This window comes from Heptranchias perlo, chromosome 14 (genome assembly GCF_035084215.1).
Source record: "Heptranchias perlo isolate sHepPer1 chromosome 14, sHepPer1.hap1, whole genome shotgun sequence".
In the NCBI taxonomy this organism is placed as follows: domain Eukaryota; kingdom Metazoa; phylum Chordata; class Chondrichthyes; order Hexanchiformes; family Hexanchidae; genus Heptranchias; species Heptranchias perlo.
This window is the reverse complement of record NC_090338.1, coordinates 47,974,340-47,995,215: the sequence shown is the minus strand read 5'-3', so window position 1 is coordinate 47,995,215 and position 20,876 is coordinate 47,974,340. Positions and strand designations below refer to the sequence as shown.

The following is a 20,876-nucleotide window of genomic DNA, read 5'->3' as shown; positions in this document are numbered from 1 at the left end:
TTCCCAAACTTAAAAAGCACGCAGTGCAATTTTTTCCAAACATTATGAAGACATGTTTTATAGTATAGTTGCTATACCATGTCTATACTGTATTTAATGCAGCGTGAACATGTCAGTTTCTGGCAATATTGTTTCCCGCAGACAGCATGCAGTGGCTTTCTGCATTGCTTCATTTTATTGTGAGACACATTTTAGTTACAAAGAGACTCATCCCATTATTGCGCTGTGGAGCATTGCTAGCTGAAATGCCTGTAGCTGGGAGCAACTGTCACATTGTCCCACCACCTGTTCAGAACTTTTTGAAGCTCAAGGCAATGAAGTGCCCTCTAACTGAAACACACACCTCCCATTGACAGCTGAAGACTGGAAACCCCCATGCAGCAGTTAGTTGTAACTAAAGATAGCAGGATTTTTAACAGGCACACGGAACTCAGTCCGCACGCAGCGCAAAAAAAATTATTTTTGCTTTGCACTTGACAGCTAGGGGAATTGGCTTCCTCGCATCCTATTTCTTTCACCGACCTCCGCTTTTTATATTTAAACAAACACCCCAATAAGCTTCCATACCTCTATATTTATAACTGGCTAAGTCACAAAAGGCGTTACAGATCTATTTATAATTCCTTGGAGTGACTTTAAGATCAGAGGTGATTGCCAGATAAAAAGAATGAGTCTTTAATCTACCCTTAATTGATGTATTCAAGTTCACTATTTTTTAATATAAGCTTGACCAGATTCAGCACTGAATCTGAATAGTTAAATCCACAAACGCGCACTCCTCACACACATCAGGTTATTTTATCTATTCAATTCCCATGTCCTTGTCAGGGGTGATATACTTCACTCTTAATTTTATTATAATCAACTTCTCTAATTCTCGAACGGTACACGATTCCCCCCAACACTCAAAAGGATAAAATGTTTCAAAAACCTGAAGTAAATTGCACGGGGAGGCTGCGACTTGAGTCGATTTAACCGGCTCGGAAGGCAGCACGATGCGAGTGGATAGGACGGGGGGTGGTGGTGAGACCCCCGCAGCCCTGCCCAGCCCATCTCTCACCACACTCGGCGCTCACACAGCCAGCCAGCCCAGTAAAGCCGAGGGGTCGCATCGAAACCCCTTTGGAAAATCATCCCCGAAACATTTGACGGCCTCGGCTCTGTGACATGTGTCTCACTCAACAGAATGCCACACACACGGCGAAAGCTGCAGAATCCGGTAATAATAACAGTAAATGATAATCCAAGGGCATTTTATTCACGAGGAAAACCAAATTAGATCGGAAAAATAGCGAGCGAGCCTCTAGACTTTCACAACTAGGTTTCTAAAGAAGCTGTAGGAAAATCTGTAGCGCAGAGAGAGAGAGAGAGGAAGGCGGAGGAGAGGAAGCTTCCTACCTGCATGTGTTTTCTGAGCACTGTTTCCCATCACTTCCTTTCATTTAAAGTAAGGCAGAGCTGGGGTTTTTTTTTTGTGTGTGAGTGTGTGTGTGACCAGTGTTGTAATCTCTGTTCTTGGCTTCAGAAGGTCCATCTACTCGCGGGAGCAAGTGTTTTTTTTTAAAGGAGGGGGTTTGAGTCTCCAAACTGATCTCCAAAGCACCGCCTGCCTTCGACACAAAGAAAACCTGGGCAATTGGAGGCTGCTCGTGTGCGCTGCTCCCCACCGGGAGATCCGAGTCCTTCCCTTATCTCTGGAAATCGCTCTGAGAGTGGAAATGGCCAGGCTCCGAAAGACACACAGGAATCGACGCCGAACCTAAGCCACACTTGGTCCCCGATTTATTGAAAGTCAACTACTTCCGACTGCGATCTATAATGATCCTGGCAACGGCGCTGCCCATCTCCCGTCACTGGTTCCCACCGTACTAATTCGACCATACCCGTGCAGTCAATCCGCATTAAATCCCAATTCATCAACCCCACCGCCTCAGGAATCCATACACAGTACAATGCTGCTGACAGTCTGCACCGAGAACACCAACATTTCTATTATTTCCTGTCAAACTGACTCCCCCCACACAGTCACTTAGTAATCAGAAAACTGATTCTTAATCTGTGACTGGCATAGTGTAAGGGCTACATCATGCCTTAGGAATGCTTTATAGAACCTAATGCACAGAATAGCCCTCTGGTACACTCAGGATGGATATTAGAACCTGTGTGTTATGTAACGCTGCATAACATACTTTCATCTGAAAGTTTGTTTTATATATTTAAACAAATGAATTGAATTCCTACAGGTTTTCTCCCTTTCAGCATGAAAGCAGTATTTTCTTCACTGGGATCACACAATGATTTTACATTTTTTTTAATTTAAAGATTATAGATTGGGAAATTCCAGCTGTCTTAAAATTGACTACTTAATGATAACTGCGATTTTACACCAAAATACCACTGTACTATATATAATGAGGTTATAATTGAATAAAACCATTCCCAAGCAACATAACTTGGTCCAGCAGTTAATGAACATCAGAACCCCAAGAAGGCTGTAACTCACTGCCCTCACTTTATTATATTTTATATATTATTAAATGTGTTTCTCACATCTTACGATTGTGTAAATTGGTCCCAACCATAGTAAATATGGTATGACAAAAAGCAATAAAGCTGCCAGTGGCATAGGGCCAAAGGTGTACAGTTTTAGTTGGCTTATAGTACGGATGAACTCATTTTAATAAATCCCTGTATATAATACAAACATTAAAATATCCTATATTCTGCATGCATATAACTATGGTATATTTCACACTGGCTGGATTTGCTGTGCAGAATACCTGAAGTTCTTTGAATCCCTCTGAAATTCATCAGTGAACAATATACACTTTACATTGAAGCCATTGGTGAATTTCACAATGTTCCCCAATTTTGCTGAATTTCAAGCGTTTCCCACATATGAACCTGTAGAAAACTTACAGCCATGTATATAACCCACAAATTAGCTGTTTACATCAATCAAATGCCTTCACTGAACAGCAGCAACGAGGATATTCTGGGTCAAAACACAAGATCAAAAAGAGGAAGGGAAAGGAACAATGGAAATAAAAATCGGGAGAGATGTAAAATAGGCTTTCGACTCGCTGTCCCCCATTTTACACTATCGCACAAAGTCAAGATCTCCCCCAGGACTTTAGAACTTAATCAAAACTGACATTTCAGTGTAGTACTCGGGAAGTCACTGCATTGTCAGAGATGATATCCTTTGGATGAGATGTTAAACCAAGATTACTCAAATAAGGACTTAAAATAAATTTTAATTAAAAATAACATTTTTAGATACTAAATATGCCAGCCCTATTGTCCCTATTCTAGCATTCTCTCCATTTCCATTCTTGATCTGTCCTATTTTCATTTTAACCTTCTATTTTTTTTCCTATCCAATTTATCAATTTGATTTTTTTCAAACTTTAAAACCTCTCCTCAACTGTACATTTTGGAAGTGGGGGTAACCTTCAAGAAAATACTTGTTTTTCATCATCTGAAAACCAATTTTAGGGACTGACTTTTCAGCCAATCAAAAACTGAAAGAATAGGATAATCACAACATAGATATGACCAGGTCAATGTACTATGTGGTTTTGACACTATGGGGAAAACGTGAAGGCCTTTAGCTGTGCGGAAATGGGGTGGTAGTGCCCCAAAAATCATAGAATCATAGAATCATAGAATCATAGAAGTTACAACATGGAAACAGGCCCTTCGGCCTAACATGTCCATGTCGCCCAGTTTATACCACTAAGCTAGTCCCAATTGCCTGCACTTGGCCCATATCCCTCGATACCCATCTTCCCCATGTAACTGTCCAAATGCTTTTTAAAAGACAAAATTGTACCCGCCTCTACTACTGCCTCTGGCAGCTCGTTCCAGACACTCACCACCCTTTGAGTGAAAAAATTGCCCCTCTGGATCCTTTTGTATCTCTCCCCTCTCACCTTAAATCTGTGCCCCCTCGTTATAGACTCCCCTACCTTTGGGAAAAGATTTTGACTATCGACCTTATCTATGCCCCTCATTATTTTATAGACTTCTATAAGATCACCCCTTAACCTCCTACTCTCCAGGGAATAAAGTCCCAGTCTGTCTAACCTCTCCCTGTAAGTCAAACCATCAAGTCCCGGTAGCATCCTAGTAAATCTTTTCTGCACTCTTTCTAGTTTAATAATATCCTTTCTATAATAGGGTGACCAGAACTGTACACAGTACTCCAAGTGTGGCCTCACCAATGCCCTGTACAACTTCAACAAGACATCCCAACTCCTGCATTCAATGTTCTGACCAATGAAACCAAGCATGCTGAATGCCTTCTTCACCACCCTATCCACCTGTGACTCCACTTTCAAGGAGCTATGAATCTGTACTCCTAGATCTCTTTGTTCTATAACTCTCCCCAACGCCCTACCATTAACGGAGTAGGTCCTGGCCCGATTCGATCTACCAAAATGCATCACCTCACATTTATCTAAATTAAACTCCATCTGCCATTCATCGGCCCACTGGCCCAATTTATCAAGATCCCGTTGCAATCCTAGATAACCTTCTTCACTGTCCACAATGCCACCAATCTTGGTGTCATCTGCAAACTTACTAACCATGCCTCCTAAATTCTCATCCAAATCATTAATATAAATAACAAATAACAGCGGACCCAGCACCGATCCCTGAGGCACACCGCTGGACACAGGCATCCAGTTTGAAAAACAACCCTCGACAACCACCCTCTGTCTTCTGTCGTCAAGCCAATTTTGTATCCAATTGGCTACCTCACCTTGGATCCCATGAGATTTAACCTTATGTAACAACCTACCATGCGGTACCTTGTCAAATGCTTTGCTGAAGTCCATGTAGACCACGTCTACTGCACAGCCCTCATCTATCTTCTTGGTTACCCCTTCAAAAAACTCAATCAAATTCGTGAGACATGATTTTCCTCTCACAAAACCATGCTGACTGTTCCTAATTAGTCCCTGCCTCTCCAAATGCCTGTAGATTCTGTCCCTCAGAATACCCTCTAACAACTTACCCACTACAGATGTCAGGCTCACTGGTCTGTAGTTCCCAGGCTTTTCCCTGCCGCCCTTCTTAAACAAAGGCACAACATTTGCTACCCTCCAATCTTCAGGCACCTCCCCTGTAGCGGTGGATGATTCAAATATCTCTGCTAGGGGACCCGCAATTTCCTCCCTAACCTCCCATAACGTCCTGGGATACATTTCATCAGGTCCCGGAGATTTATCTACCTTGATGCGCGTTAAGACTTCCAGCACCTCCCTCTCTGTAATATGTACACTCCTCAAGACATCACTATTTATTTCCCCAAGTTCCCTAACATCCATGCCTTTCTCAACCGTAAATACCGATGTGAAATATTCATTCAGGATCTCACCCATCTCTTGTGGTTCCGCACATAGATGACCTTGTTGATCCTTAAGAGGCCCTACTCTCTCCCTAGTTACCCTTTTGCCCTTTATGTATTTGTAGAAGCTCTTTGGATTCACCTTTGCCTGATCTGCCAAAGCAATCTCATATCCCCTTTTTGCCCTCCTGATTTCTCTCTTAACTCTACTCCGGCAATCTCTATACTCTTCAAGGGATCCACTTGATCCCAGCTGCCTATGCATGTCATATGCCTCCTTCTTATTTTTGACTAGTGCCTCAATCTCCCGAGTCATCCAAGGTTCCCTACTTCTACCAGCCTTGCCCTTCACTTTATAAGGAATGTGCTTACACTGAACCCTGGTTAACACACTTTTGAAAGCCTCCCACTTACCAGACGTCCCTTTGCCTGCCAACAGACTCTCCCAATCAACTTCTGAAAGTTCCTGTCTAATACCATCAAAATTGGCCTTTCCCCAATTTAGAATTTTAACTTTTGGGCCAGACCTATCCTTCTCCATAGCTATCTTAAAACTAATGGAATTATGATCACTGGTCCCAAAGTGATCCCTCACTAACACTTCTGTCACCTGCCCTTCCTTATTTCCCAAGAGGAGGTCAAGTTTTGCCCCCTCTCTAGTCGGGCCATCCACATACTGAATGAGAAATTCCTCCTGAATACACTCAACAAATTTCTCTCCATCCAAGCCCCTAATGCTATGGCTGTCCCAGTCAATGTTGGGAAAGTTAAAGTCCCCTACTATTACCACCCTATTTTTCTTGCAGCAGTCTGTAATCTCCTTACATATTTGCTCCTCAATTTCCCGTTGACTATTTGGGGGTCTGTAGTACAATCCTATCAAAGTGATCTCACCCTTCTTATTTTTCAGTTCTACCCATATGGACTCAGTGGGCGAACCCTCGGATATATCCCCTCTCACTACTGCCGTGATGTTCTCCCTAATCAAGAACGCAACTCCCCCTCCTCTCTTACCTCCTGCTCTATCTTTCCTATAGCATCTGTACCCTGGAACATTGAGCTGCCAGTCCTGCCCCTCCCTTAGCCATGTTTCAGTAATAGCTATAACATCCCAGTCCCATGAGTAATGACTTACCACCCCATTCCTGCCAACCATGTGCCGACCCTAACTTCCACAGGGTCTATTGCTGGGTGGCTGGAGCACCCGCCTGAGTCGGCCAGTAGGCCTTTTTCATACGCAAATTGGGATCCTATGACATGCATAGAACCCAGACTGCCATTTTAGGACAATAGTGGGTGGAGTGGCCCTGTGCAGACTCCACACAGTATCAACTGGTAAGTTTTAATTTATTTTGGGGCCTGGGAGAAGCAAGAGTGTTCCTCCAGGCTCCACAAAAACAACCTGTGCCACTGCTACACTGGTAGTTACAAATTGGCTGAATTTACTGTTATTGTACTGAATCGCTAAAGGAGTTCTCAAATGGTTAACATTTGTGCTTGTAACAGCAGGATAAAGATGAGTTTCATTCACGAAGACTTATTTCACTAAGTCTTTCTTAGCACTTAGGAGAAAAACAAATGTTCTGATTTATTGATGTATACAATAACAGTGGTGCCACAAAGCTTTAATGTGTATTTATTTGTTCTATGTAATTTTTAAAGCTATGTGGTGCTGTGCTAGTTTATTGATGCACGGTCTCAGTGTAAACAGCCCCTGTAAAATAATCCTTTTAAAAAATATTCAAGTTAAAGCTTTCATCAGCACATTTATTCTTTTAATTAATGACATTTTGCGCGTTTTAATGAATAGCTTTTGCAGGAAATCGGTTTGGTGTTTTTACATAGGAAAACTTGATGAAACATTTGATTCCAGAAGGATGAATGCCATATAAACCTTTATTTCCTTAATAGCTACAAGAAATGAATTACTCTTGTTGGGGGGAGGAGGAGACGTGTAATTAACTATCTGACTATGTATTACTGTGGTCAGATGCAGGTGTAGCCCAAAAAGTATCTTGGGTTACGATAAAGCATAGAAAGTGTTTTGAAAATCACACTGTGATGCATCTTTAAAGACTAGCTTTCAAACTACTGTGAAATATATGTGGTGTGGGATTATAGAGCAATGACATCTTAATATTTTAAACATTCTTCCCTGTAAGGACCCATTAGCTTCACAATATTACTACGAAACATAAAAGTTATTTTTTCAATTTATCAAGTAAATGTCTGAGTTATAAATTTTTCTAACGGTCTATTTGCTGTTGACCACTGCAATTATCATGACTCAAGGTCTTCACAATAAGGAAAATCCAATGGCATGATTATATTTAAAAGCAATGATAATGTTACCGTATGATGATACATTATCAGCAATGAAAGCAGGACTCTTAATTAATTAAGTAATAGGCTCAGACTGTGTGACTCAGATTATTTATGTCATACAGTAATACCCATCAGTGAGAGCTGACCTACATTTATTTTTACTGGGCTGAATCTGATCTGGGTGTCCTGTGGTGGAGTATAGTGACAGATAATGCATCATTTGGTCCTGCCACCTCCTCCAGTACCCATCAACGTCCTTTTTGTTTGAGTTGCTTCACATGTACATGTATTGAACTAGGCTGCTATTCCATCCACACTAAGCTAAACAAAATCCACAGCAGCTTTAAAGGCTGTATGTTCCTTGATAATCAGGCATAGTTAACCAAACCAATTAAAAAAGCTGAATAAATGCTTGAAAGAAAAACTGCAGCCATCTTTGACTTATTAAATTCTTAAAAATGTCTCTGCCATTTTCATAAATGGAAATTAAACATTGAACTGATATGTTTGTAAATTCAATATCCTATTTATTGGAGTTGAACTTTTGAAATGGACATGAATATCAGTAGAACTGCAACAAAGGCTGAATGATGGGGAAAAGGGAGGGATGAGGATGTCAGATCCAACCAGCATAAATGATTAACTTTATGACATGATTATCACCATAAATTTAACAAGTTGAATCTGAAATAGCTACATTACTAAATGTCATTATGACAAGGGAAATTGCAGCTTTAAATATTACAATATTGTGAGAAGTTCATCAGAAATGGCAGAGAATAGTTAGTGTAAATACATTTTTTAAAGTTATATATAGAACTACTACAGACATGAGAATGTCAGTGTCACATGAGTAGTACAAATTCAACTCAATTATCTTTTTACTTGTTTCTATGAAAAATATCAGATAAGATTCCAAAAAAGTTTTATTAATTGGGATGATCTAATTTATAAATTTGTTTTTGATGAGTCAATGTCTTCTTGATTTCTAAAAGGATGCAACCCATTTAACCATAAATGGCAGGCAGTATTTAAAAGACAAACTCTGCTGTGCAAAATACTAAGAAATGTCCACAACTTACTAGAAAATCCTGAAGTGTGATGATTTGATACATTTAAAATGTGTAGAGGAGAGAAATTTAAATTGTATTTAAAATACTCACATATTAACTTGCAAATATAACGGAACAGTCAAAATATAAAGAAAGCTTTTCCATTCCTGCAGTTAATGTTGAGTCTCAGGTAGGATGAAGGGCCAGGTCACCAGGTGAGATGTCTCACCTGCAGGTAGGACAATTGCATAGATGAAAAACTGACGCAACTTAGCTGGTTCTGCAGCAGATGCATGTCCTGTCTGTTGAATATGGAGTGTGCAATGATGATGAAAAAGTAATTCAGAAGATGTAACCTTGCAGTTTGCAGTTTTGAATGTTCACATGGAGGCTCTGAATTCATATGCCATTCAAAACTTGGGTCCCTGAATTGTGCCAGTTTTACCAGTTCTTAATTCAACCACAAGATGGAGTGCTTTGCAGCAGAGCAGTGGACAAACTGACAGCACTAGTGCCACTGTGCAGAATCACACCTTTGGTCAGCCATTCCCAAACCATCCTAGAGTCCTCTTGGAGGAATCATGGAATCAGAAGAAAGCTACAGTGATCTATGAAGAAAGGCAATATGTACCATCACAAAAAAAACAGTGTGAGAAGTTCATAAACCACTCATTCAGTTCCTCTCAGTTCCTTTCCCAAAATGTATCTATTTATCTTAAAAGTGAATCGCACTTTCTCCAGACCCATCTCAGAGAAATTCACTAGATAAGAATAAGCAACAAAGGAGAAGAATGCAGAGTATAAAAAGGTAAAGCATCTTAGATGTTAAATTTACAAACTATGGTTCAAGACAGTGGCATAACAGTGGGAGGTCATGTCACTAGGGGCATATTACTGGTGAATTTATTATTGTTAATTATTAAGTCGTTATTTATTAACGACTTAGTTGATAGGATAGAGAGCCACATATCCAACTTTGCCGATGACACAACGATAGGCAGCCTTGTAAGCAGAGTAGATGGAAACATAAAATTACAGAGAGATATTAATAGATTAAATTAATTGGCAAAACTGTGGCAAATGGATTTCAATGTAGGCAAGTGTGAGTCATCCATTTTGGATCTAAAAAGGATAGACCAGAGTATTTGCTAAATGGTAAAAAGCTCGAAACAGTGGAGGTCCAAAGAGACTTAAGGGTCCATGTACATAGATCATTAAAATGTCATGGACAGGTACGGAAAATAATCAAAAAGGCTAATGGAATGCTGGCCTTTATGTCTAGAGGATTAGAATACAAGGGGGTAGAAGTTATGCTACAGCTATACAAAGCTCTGGTTAGACCACACCTGGAGTACTGTGTTCAGTTCTGGGCACTGCACCTTAGGAGGGATATATTGGTCTTGGAGGGAATGCAGCGTAGATTTACTAGAATGATACCTGGACGCCAAGGGTTAAATTACGAGGAGAGATTACACAAACTAGGGTTGTATTCCCTAGAATTTAGAAGATTAAGGGGTGATTTGATTGAAGTTTTCAAGATATTAAGGGGAACTGAAAGGGTAGATAAAGATAAACTATTTCTGCTTGTTGGGGAGTCTGGGACTAGTGGACATAGCCTAAAAATTAGAGCCAGGACTTTCAGGAGTGAAGTTAGGAAACACTTCTACATGCAAAGGGTGGCAGAAGTTTGGAACTCTCTTTCGCTAACGGCAGTTGGTGCTAGCCCAGTTGTTAATGTTTAAATCTGAGATTGATAGATTTTTATTAACCAAAGCTATTAAGGGACACAAAGGTAGGTAGGAAAGTAAGTTGTGAAGAGGACATAAGGAGTTTGCAAAGGGATATAGATAGGTTAAGTGAGTGGGCAAAAAATTTGGCAGATGGAATATAATGTGGGAAAATGTGAACTTGTCCACTTTGGCAGGAGGAATAGAAAAGCAGTATGTTATTTAAATGGAGAGAGATTGCAGAACTCTGAGGTACAGAGGGATCTGAGTGTCCTAATACATGAATCACGAAAAGTTAGTATGCAGGTACAGCAAGTGATTAGGAAGGCAAATGGAATGTTGTCATTTATTGCAAGGGGAATGGAATATAAAAGTAAGAGATGTTTTGCTACAGTTGTACAGGGCATTGGTGAGACCACATCTAGAATACTGTGTGTAGTTTTGGTCTCCTTATTTAAGAAAGGACATAATTGCTTTGGAGGTGGTTCAGAGAAGGTTCACTCGACTGATTCCTGGGATGAGGGGGTTATCTTATGAGGAAAGGTTGGACAAGTTGGGCCTGTATATACTGGAGTTTAGAAGAATGAGAGGTGATCTTGTTGAAACATGTAAGATCCTGAGGGGACTAGAAGGGGTAGATGCTGAGAGGATGTTTCCCCTTGTGGGAGAGACAAGAACTAGGGGCTACAGTTTAAAAATAAGAGGTCTCCCATTTAAGATGGAGATGAGGAGATATTTTTTCTCTCAGAGGGCCGTGAGTCTGTGGAACTCCCTTCCCCAGAGAGCGGTGGAGGCAGGGTCATTGAACATTTTTAACACTGAGTTAGATAGATTCTTGATTAACAAGGGAGTCAAAGGTTATAGTAGGTAGACGGGAAAGTAGGGTTGAGGTCGCAATCAGAATCAGCCATGATCTTATCAAATGGCAGAGCAGGCTCGAGGGGCCGAATGGCCTACTCCTGCTCTTAATTCGTATGTTCGTACATATGTTCATATATGGGCCTAGGCGGGTATATGGAGTTAGGTCACAGATCAGCCATGATCTCAATGAATGGTGGAACAGCTGGAGGGGCTCAATGGCCTACTCCTGTTCCTATGCTCCTATGGTTCCAGTTCTGTTGTCAATAGGTTAAGACTGGTTATAATTTCCTCCTGGGCACTCCTCCCATCTGATATACTTGGTGCCTTTGTTAGAGGATGGGTGTTCCTACTTATAAGTTACTCCTCAAAATAATAGGGTTCACAGCATTACAGGTAGACATTCACAGGTTTATTAAGCATGTGATAATAACTATTATTGACGATAATTAAACATACACTTAACAGCAGCGCTTACTGCAAAACCATGCGAATTCACCGGAGAATTCACATATGTTAACGGTTTCAAGCTCGAAGTTAACAAGGCTGATCAGGCCTTATCAAATTCTGAGATATCTCCCTCAGCACTGACTCTTTTATACCCTTTTTTTCAATCCTGCTATGATTCAGCATTACCTAACCTTCCTTTCATGTCCCTTATCAATAAATTCAGTTTTACACATCCTGATTGATCTGTCAATCAAATCTTTAGGCTGAAGATAGTTACAGAAATTCATGAACTATCAAAGGCCTTTTTACCATCTGTGGGGGTGTTATTTTCCATCACCTTAGGCCGTATCCCTTTGGACAGATATAGCCTTCCAAGGTTGCCTTCGCCTGCAGCCGTTTATGTCTGATCAATACATCCCTTTCCTGTCACCTTCATCTAACCATCATAAAAATGTCATATCTCCTGCGTCCCTGTGAAGTTGAAAGACAAATTGCCTACAAGATGCTCTGTTGACTACACACCCACGACTGTGTCTTAGAATTCTCAAGGTCTTCTTAAAGGATCTGTTTATAACAAAGGGATCATCAAAATGCTAGTGAGATCAGATACAATTGAAAAGTTACTGGACACAGTTAACGGGCCAGAATTTGCTGTCAAAATAAATGGCGGTCACCGTTTTTTATGTACAAATGGTACAGCAACTTCAGGTGAGGGGCAGATGCGCTGTTAAATGCGGAAATTCAAAAGTTGCTGTCCAAGATGAGGCGCTTTGCGAAAACGGCATCTCACCGTCTGCCTCACCATTGAATGGCATGAAGTTGCTGTATTTTCACAGTAGGTACAAACTAAACTTACCACAGAAAGTTAAGTCTTGTCCATTTCTGTCTAAGTACCCTTTTAACGACGTGATAAGCGTTAATTACTGCCAGTCAACCTCTCTGGCACTGAAAATTAACTATTACAAGTGTGGCATTGTATTCCTTCCATTGTTATTGGAGATTTTAAAAATGTAAAATTTTAAATTTAATTTTTTTTTTACTTTTTCTTTCTGACTCTTTTTCTCGCTCTCTTAATCCAATTTTTCTTTCCCTCTCTTTATTTCTCTTTCTGTACCTGATTTGACATTGAATTCACCCACTCTAATTTACATTTCCTTTTCAGTCATTGCACAATTAATTTCACAATCCTTCAATCTGATTGGTTAAGGAGATAAACAGTTGCTTGCCCTGTTCACTCAGGTCCCAGATGCCCTGTTTCCCTCGCTGCGACATTATCAGCCCACATTTTCAGCAACTTGCCATGCAAAAAATTCAAAAAGCTAAATGGGCAAGGGCAAGGGCAAGGGCAAGTCTAATTGATGGTAGATCTTGTTAGGTGTTTTGCCACAGCAAATTATGGCCCAATATAAAGTAATTAATATAAAGAGAAATCAATAGCAGTACCATCTGATTAACAGCTTGACCAAAGAAGAAGCATGGAGAAAAGGACTGAAGCTATGTGGTCTGATGGTAATAGGTCCCAAATCAAGTCAGAAAATAGTAAGATTTTCTTACAGAAAAGGGAACCAAATACATTAACACCACTTTGTATTAATTTCTTTATATTGGGCCATAATTTGCTGTGGCAAAACACCTAACGGCATCTACCATCAACTTCCTTCTCCCCAGTTTTTTCCCCTTCTGCTTTCTCTGAAACACATACGACTTGTAGATGAGTGAGACTGGGTGGGTATGCCCCTCTTAGTGTCTCACACATGTGTGGCCAGTAGAAGGTGCTGAGCGAAGTACTGTCCCTCCAAACACCTCTCCTTCTACATTGACCAAAGTAGAGTGGCTGAAATCTGGGACTCAGTGGAATGGGGTTGGAAATCAATCCAGTGTTGGACCATTACATGGTGCTCTACTGTAGTGCTTCAGTGCACCGAGCCACTACCTAGTGAAATTATAACTTCAAACAAATGTTTTTTTTCTTCATTTTGCCTCTGATATTTCTTTGTCAATTTTCTCCCATTTCTCCTCTCCTGAAGGCATTGACTCCCTCGTGGGTATGGTTCCACAAGAACCAATCACCTTTCAGACCTCAGCCTTATGGCCATTATTCATTTGTTAACCTTGACAGTAATTGTCAGTCAGCTATTCTCTCATGGCGACATCACTGTGAGTTTCACCTCATTCTTACCTTATGTGTTCACGTGCATGCACACACACTCACGAACTTACACTGGATAGCGATCAGGAGCAGATGCCTTGGCTGACCTTCCATTCCTTAACCCAGGAGTACTGAGGGATATTATAGCACTGATCACCAGCTTGGCTAAGATCGGCTAACCTGAATTTTTTTGAATGTCACTACTAAGAAAACATATGAAATGATTATATACCAAGTTTCCTACTGGTATTGTTAGTGGTAAATCTACCACCATTAACCATTAAAAAAAAATTGCCTTAAAAAAATTAAAGGTGATTTAAAATCTTTATGCAAAGATGCACTTAAAACTATAATTTTCAATAGCCTGTACTGGTTAGGGTTATTGATACAAGCTGAAAAGAATAAACAGACAATGATTGAACAAACTCTCTAACTGTCTGAAACAAGTTGCAAAATTTGATTGCCTTAGGTGACAATATACAGCATTAAGTTCAGCCAATCATTAAAAAAAATGATTTAACCGCACTTGTAATGTGGGTTTTATAATATTTCATGGCTGGGAATAAAATAAAGATTCTTTTTAAAAGGCAAAAAAAGGCGTGTTTAAGATGGACGGGTTGCACCCTCAGCAGAGCTGGGAGCAATGTCCTCGCGGGGAGGTTAACTCGTGCTGTGGGGGAGGGTTTAAACTAACTTGGCAGGGGGATGGACACCAGGATGTAGCATTAGAAAGGAGAAACAAGGTAAGCAAAGGATTGGGAGAAACAGATAGCGCTAGAGTAAGAAATAGTATAATATTAGGTGGGATTAGACCAAGAGAGAATACGAGAAGGTCTAAGATAGGTTTAGAATGCATGTGTGTAAACACACAAAGCTTGGTAAATAAGATTGGTGAGCTGCAGGTGCAAATAGCCACACTGGAATATAACGTAGAGGTGATAACAGAGACCTGGCTCAAAAAAGGGCAGGATTGGGTACTAAATATTCCTGGATACAAGGTGTTCAGGAAAGATAGGGAAGGAAAGAAAGGAGGAGGGGGGGTGGCAGTATTGATTTAGGAGAATATTGCAATGCTGGAAAGAAAGGGTGTCCTGGAGGGGTCAAGGACAGATCTATTTGGTGAGAGTTAAAAAAACAATGGAGGTGCCATTACAATACTGGGTGTATTCCATAGGCCACCAACTAGTGGGAAGGATATAGAGGAGGAAATTTGCAGGGAAATTGCAGAGAGATGCAAGAACTATAGAGTAGCGTTAATTGGGGACTTCAACTATCCTAATATAGGCTGGGATAGTAATAGTGTGAGGAGTAAAGCGGGGGAGGAGAACTTTCTTGATCAGTATGTTTGTGGTCCAATGAGGAAGGAGGCCCAATGAGGAAGGAGGAATTGCTGGATCTTGTTCTGGGGAACGAATTGGGTCAAGTGGAGCAAGTGTCAGTGGGGGAACATTTAGGGAATAGAGATCATAGTGTATCACATGGTTTAGATTAGTTATGGAGGAGGACAAGGAGCAATCTAGAGCAAAAATACTTAATTGGAGGAGGGCCAATTTCAGTGGGTTGAGACGGATCTGGCCCGGGTAAATTGGAATCAAAGATTGACAGGCAAAACTGTAATCAAATATTGAGCGGCTTTTAAAGAGGAGATGGTTCGGGTACAGTCTAGGTACATTCCCACTAGGGGGAAAGGAAGGGCAACCAAAGCCAGAGCTCCCTGGATGACAAAAGAGATAGTGTAAGATGAAGCAGAAAAAGGGGGAATATGACAGTCATCAGGTTGATAATATAAGTGAGAACAAGGCTGAATATAGAAAGTTCAGAGGAGAAGTGAAAAAGGAAATAAGAGGAGCAAAGAGAGAGTACGAGAATAGACTGGCGGCTAACATAAAGGGAATTCAAAAGTCTTCTATAGGCATATAAATAGTAAATGGGTAGTAAGAGGAGGGGTGGGGCCAATTAGGGACCAAAAAGAAGATCTACACATGGAGGCAGAGGGCATGGCTGAGGTACTAAATGAGTACTTTGCATCTGTCTTTACCAAGGAAGAAGATGCTGCCAAAATCATAGCAAAAGAGGAGATTGTTGAGATACAGGATGGGCTAAAAATTGATAAAGAGAAGGTACTAGAAAGGCTGGCTGTACTTAAAGTAAATAAGTCACCCGGTCCGGATGGGATGCATCCTAGGTTGCAGAGGGAAGTAAGGGTGGAAATTGCAGAGGTGTTGGACATAATCTTCCAATCCTCCTTAGATATGGGGGTGGTGCCGAAGGACTGGAGAATTGCAAATGTTACACCCTTGTTCAAAAACTAAAGGCCTGTCAGTTTAACCTTGGTGGTGGGGAAGCTTTTACAAACAACAATCCAGGACAAAATTAATAGTCACTTGGACAAGTATGGATTAATAAAGGAAAGCCAGCACGGATTTGTTAAAGACAAATCGTGTTTAACTAACTTGATTGAGTTTTTTGATGAGTTAACAGAGAGGGTTGATGAGGCCAATGTGGTTGATATGGACTTTCAAAAGGCTTTGATAAAGTGCCACATAATAGGCTTGTCAGCAAAATTGAAGCCCGTGGAATAAAAGGGGCAGTGGCAGCACGGATACAAAATTGGCTAGGTGACAGGAAACAGAGAGTAGTGGTGAATAGTTGTTTTTGGGACTGAAAGAAGGTATATATGGGTGTTCCCCAGGGGTCGGTATTAGGACCACTGCTTTTTTTGATATAATTATGACTTAATGACTTGGACTTGGGTGTACAGGACAATTTCAAAATTTGCAGATGATACAAAACTTGGAAGCATAGTAATCAATGAGGAGGATAGAAATAGACTTCAAGAGGACATAGACAGGCTGGTGGAATGGGCGGACACATGGCAGATGAAATTTAACGCAGAAAAGTTCAAAGTGATACATTTCGGCAGGAAGAATGAAGAGAGGCAAAATAAACTAAATCTATAATTCTAAAGGGGGTGCAAGAACAGAGAGACCTGGGTGTATATGTGCACAAATCTTTGAAGGTGGCAGGACAGGCTGAGACAGGACCCTGGGCTTTATAAATAGAGGCATAGAGTACAAAAGCAAGGAAGTTATGTTGAACCTTTATAAAACACTGTTTGGCCACAACCGGAGTGGCCAAGGAATGGTTCCAGGGATGTGGGCCTCCAGTTACATGGATAGACTGGAGAAGCTGAAATTGTTTTCCTTAGAGCAGAGAAGGTTGAGAGGAGATTTGAGAGAAAATTTCAAAATCATGAAGGGTTTAGATAAAGTAAATAAAGAGAAACTGTGCCCATTGGCGGAAGGGTTGAGAACCAGAGGACACAGATTTAAGGTGATTGGCAAAAGAACCAACGGCGACATGAGGAAAATCTTTTTTTGCAGCGAGTAATTATGATCTGGAATGCACTGCCTGAAAGGGTGGTAGAAACAGATTCAATTGTGGCTTTCAAAATGGAATTGGATAAATACTTGAAGGGAAAAAAATTACAGGGCTACGGGGAAAGAGGGGGGGGGGAATGGGACTAACTTGATTGCTCTTACAATGAGCTGGCACAGGCTCGATAGGCCGAATGGCCTCCTTCTGTGCTATAACCATCCTACGATTCTATATACATTAATCTGGTTTCCAGTTATGAAAAGTCACTCAATTGAATTTAATAATACAGGGTTATGAATTTAATGAGTAGATATTGGTTTATTGAAGTGGTTGACCCATACCTAGAATTGAAATTTACAAATTGCTCTATGTAGATCAAATCTTTACCAAATTTACCTCTTTTTGACAGTGTGACATAATCTGTCTTAAATCTCAGTGGAACCAGTACCTTTATAAACAGAAGTACAGTTTAATGGGCTGTCATTCTTTATCCAGCAGGATCCAAAAAACAAGTGGTGACTTGTACAGGGAGTGACGTGGGTGATTACAATTTATTGCCATCAATGTACAAACAATTGCTTGAAATGCTGCAGCTGGAAATGCCCTTCTGATGGATTATTGCTCAACTGCTCTGACTGCCAGGTTATTCCAGCTTCCACGGACAATCATATTTGAAATAAAGCTGAGGTCCACTTAGGAAATTCACACAAACTGGAATTTGGGAATCTACTTCAAGATAAATGTATAATACATTAATGTTGCAGATTGTTTCAGTTTGTACAGAAATTATTTGATAATTGGCATTGGAAGCCTAAATATAATCCCCAAACAAGCTTTTGGGCATATTTAATGATGACACGAAGATGATGATTAACTTTTAGCTTGTGTTCACATCAAAAAAGCACTTGTCATTAGCGGACCATGTCTTCTATGAAATGAAACCTTTTGCTTATGAATGATTTGAAAGGGATAGTGTGCCACAGTATTATGTGCTAGATGCTAACTATGTTCTCCTGTCTATTTTAAAAGGCAGTAAATGTTACATTAATGCCACTATGTCCAGGTTACAGCTAATAGTCACATTTAGGTACAAGATAGTTGCACAGAAGCAAAAAAAAAGAGCAAGATACTGACGGCACAAATACTTAGAAAACGATAAAGTTTGAATCAGTCCAGAAGATTTTGAATATCTATTTCAGAATGTATTTTTCACATGGTCTGATAAACTGCAAGACTCTTAGAGGATATGAATGGTTGACTTTCTGGTTGCAATGTCTATACATGGGTGAGGTAATATTCCTGCCCACTGTACAGTCTCTGAGAGTTAATTACAGAAATTGAAATGGAGGTGAAAGTTGCTGAGGAGACTAATAATGCAGTGCATTTATGGCAAAAGAAGCCTTTCAAGCGTCAGGTGTTAGAACCAGAGGACACAGTCTGTGCTTGAAGGGGAGTAAATTCAAATCTATTCTGCAGGAACAATATTTCAGTGAGCGAGTGATCAATCTATGGAACAGGCTTCCTAGGGAGATGGTGGAAGCAGTTCGTATTGATTCATTCAAATGCAAATGAGATAAATTTCTTTCAGCAAATAACATTTTGGAATACATTATATGAGTAATTTAAAACATGACATGTGGTAAATGGAGCATGCTTAGGAGGAAAAGGGTGGCTTTGGACCTATGGTTCCTAAAGCTTTCCACCACTGAGGTTTTTCTCGTGTTATTTTGGAGCTTGTTGTAGACTAATTGATAGAGATTGATTGCTACGATTAGTCAACAACTCCCATTACCATTGTATCATGGAACTACCAGGATGGTAGAAGGCGAACTAGGTGGACGTTGGTCTTTTTTACTTTAAGAATTTCTATGTTTCTATAATTAATTTCTGAATACAGGCAACAACATTAATAAGGAAAAACCATCAAGGACAGACAACTTTTACTGAAATGTGGCAGAATCAGGAGAGTTGTGTGCATTGGCTACTCCTCTGGCCCGAAGACAAAAGAAATCCTTTATTGATACAGCTAACCAAAGTCAATTTTAATCCACATTACTATATCTGTCTATCTAAATTCATAGAAAATGATATAATAAAGACATTTTTCCCAGTCTACTTTCATCGTGTACTGAGATAATTACAAGTTCTCATCTTGGAAATATCCCGTATTTCACTGATGGTGGCAGGAGAAATGTTCAAATGATATAATTGTAAATGTTAAAAATATATATAAAGAATTAGATATATATTTAAAAATACAGCTGACAGATCTGAGTGTTTGCAATAGAGAGTCTGGACCAGATGGGCTAAATTCTTTTCCTCTAATTCCTAAACATCCTGGCTGGATTTTTCCCTCCACTCATAGTCAATGGAGAATAATTCTGTCTGTGACATTCTTGTCATTACCACAAAAATTCCTTATTCATCACTTTCACGTAGATTCTAAACAGCTCCTATAACTTTCCAGTAGTAGGTATCTTTAATGAAAATGTAATTAGTTACAATAATGACTCAATGCAAATTAGTCAACTTCACTGACAAAACTAAACTAATGGAGGAGCGGGCAGTTGAGCATGGTGAGACAGCCAAGGAGCTGAAAATGAGCTAGCTAAAATCTGCAAGGGTGGAACAGAGGCAGATGAAATTCAGTATGAGCAAGTATAAATTATTGCATATTGGAAGAAAAAATTTGTGAAAAGTGAAATCTATAGTTAAAATAAAACTGCACTATTTGTTGCAAGACAATAATCAAAGACAGAACACCCATCACACACCTGTGCTCGCTGACCTACATTGACTCCCGGTCCGGGAATGCCTTGATTTTAAAATTCTCATCCTTGTTTTCAAATCCCACCATGGCCTCACCCCTCCCTATCTCTCTAACCTCCTCCAGCCCTACAACCCTCCGAGATCTCTCCGCTCCTCCAACTTGTGCCTCTTGCACATCACCGATTTTAATCGCACCATCAATGGCGGCTGTGCCTTCAGCTGCCTAGGCCCTAAGCTCTGGAATTGTCTCCCTAAACCTCTCCGCCTCTCTCTCCTCCTTTAAGTCGCTCCTTAAAACCTGCCTCTTTGAACAAGCTTTAGGTCATCTGACCTAATATCTCCCCATGTGGCTCGATGTCAAATTTTGTTTGATAATCGCTCCTGTGAAGCACCTTGGGACGTTTTACCATGTTAAAGGCACTATATAAATGCAAGTTGTTGTTGAATAAAAATTCCCCCAAAAAATGGAATGTACTGAATTTACTAAAGGTGGTATTGAAAGAGATCTGTTAGTAGACCCAATGCTTAGCAAGTCTAATCACTTGAACAGCAATCCATAAAGCAAATGCAATGCTGAACCATACTGTTATATTAATAGAGGACAAGTTGAAGGATGTCATGCTAAAGTTGTAACTTGAGTACTGTGTCCAGTATTGGTCACTGACACAAGGGAGACATATAAACCATGAAGGAGGTACAGAGAAGAGCCAGGGTTCTCCCATTCGTCTGCTGTAACGTTGGTGGAAGATCCATAGAAACCCTGAAAAAACAGCATTAACATCGCTTACACCATTTTTCTAGGGCTCTTTCAC

The 20,876-nt window shown here is 40.2% G+C and overlaps 1 protein-coding gene across 3 annotated transcripts in view; it reads right to left on the bottom strand.

Moving 5' to 3' along the window:
- The window catches only part of neurl1b (neuralized E3 ubiquitin protein ligase 1B), a 384,643-nt gene that overhangs the window by 62,881 nt on the left and 300,886 nt on the right, over nucleotides 1–20,876 (bottom strand). Inside the window, exon 1 of one of the 3 annotated variants that reach the window (XM_067996409.1) lies at nucleotides 1,399–1,962. The exons of the other annotated variants lie outside the window; for them this stretch is intronic. Coding sequence (XP_067852510.1) covers nucleotides 1,399–1,429 — 31 coding nt within the window. The 5' untranslated portion in view covers nucleotides 1,430–1,962. Of the gene's footprint in view, nucleotides 1–1,398; nucleotides 1,963–20,876 lie in introns of those variants that run through there. 3 annotated transcript variants of the gene reach the window in all.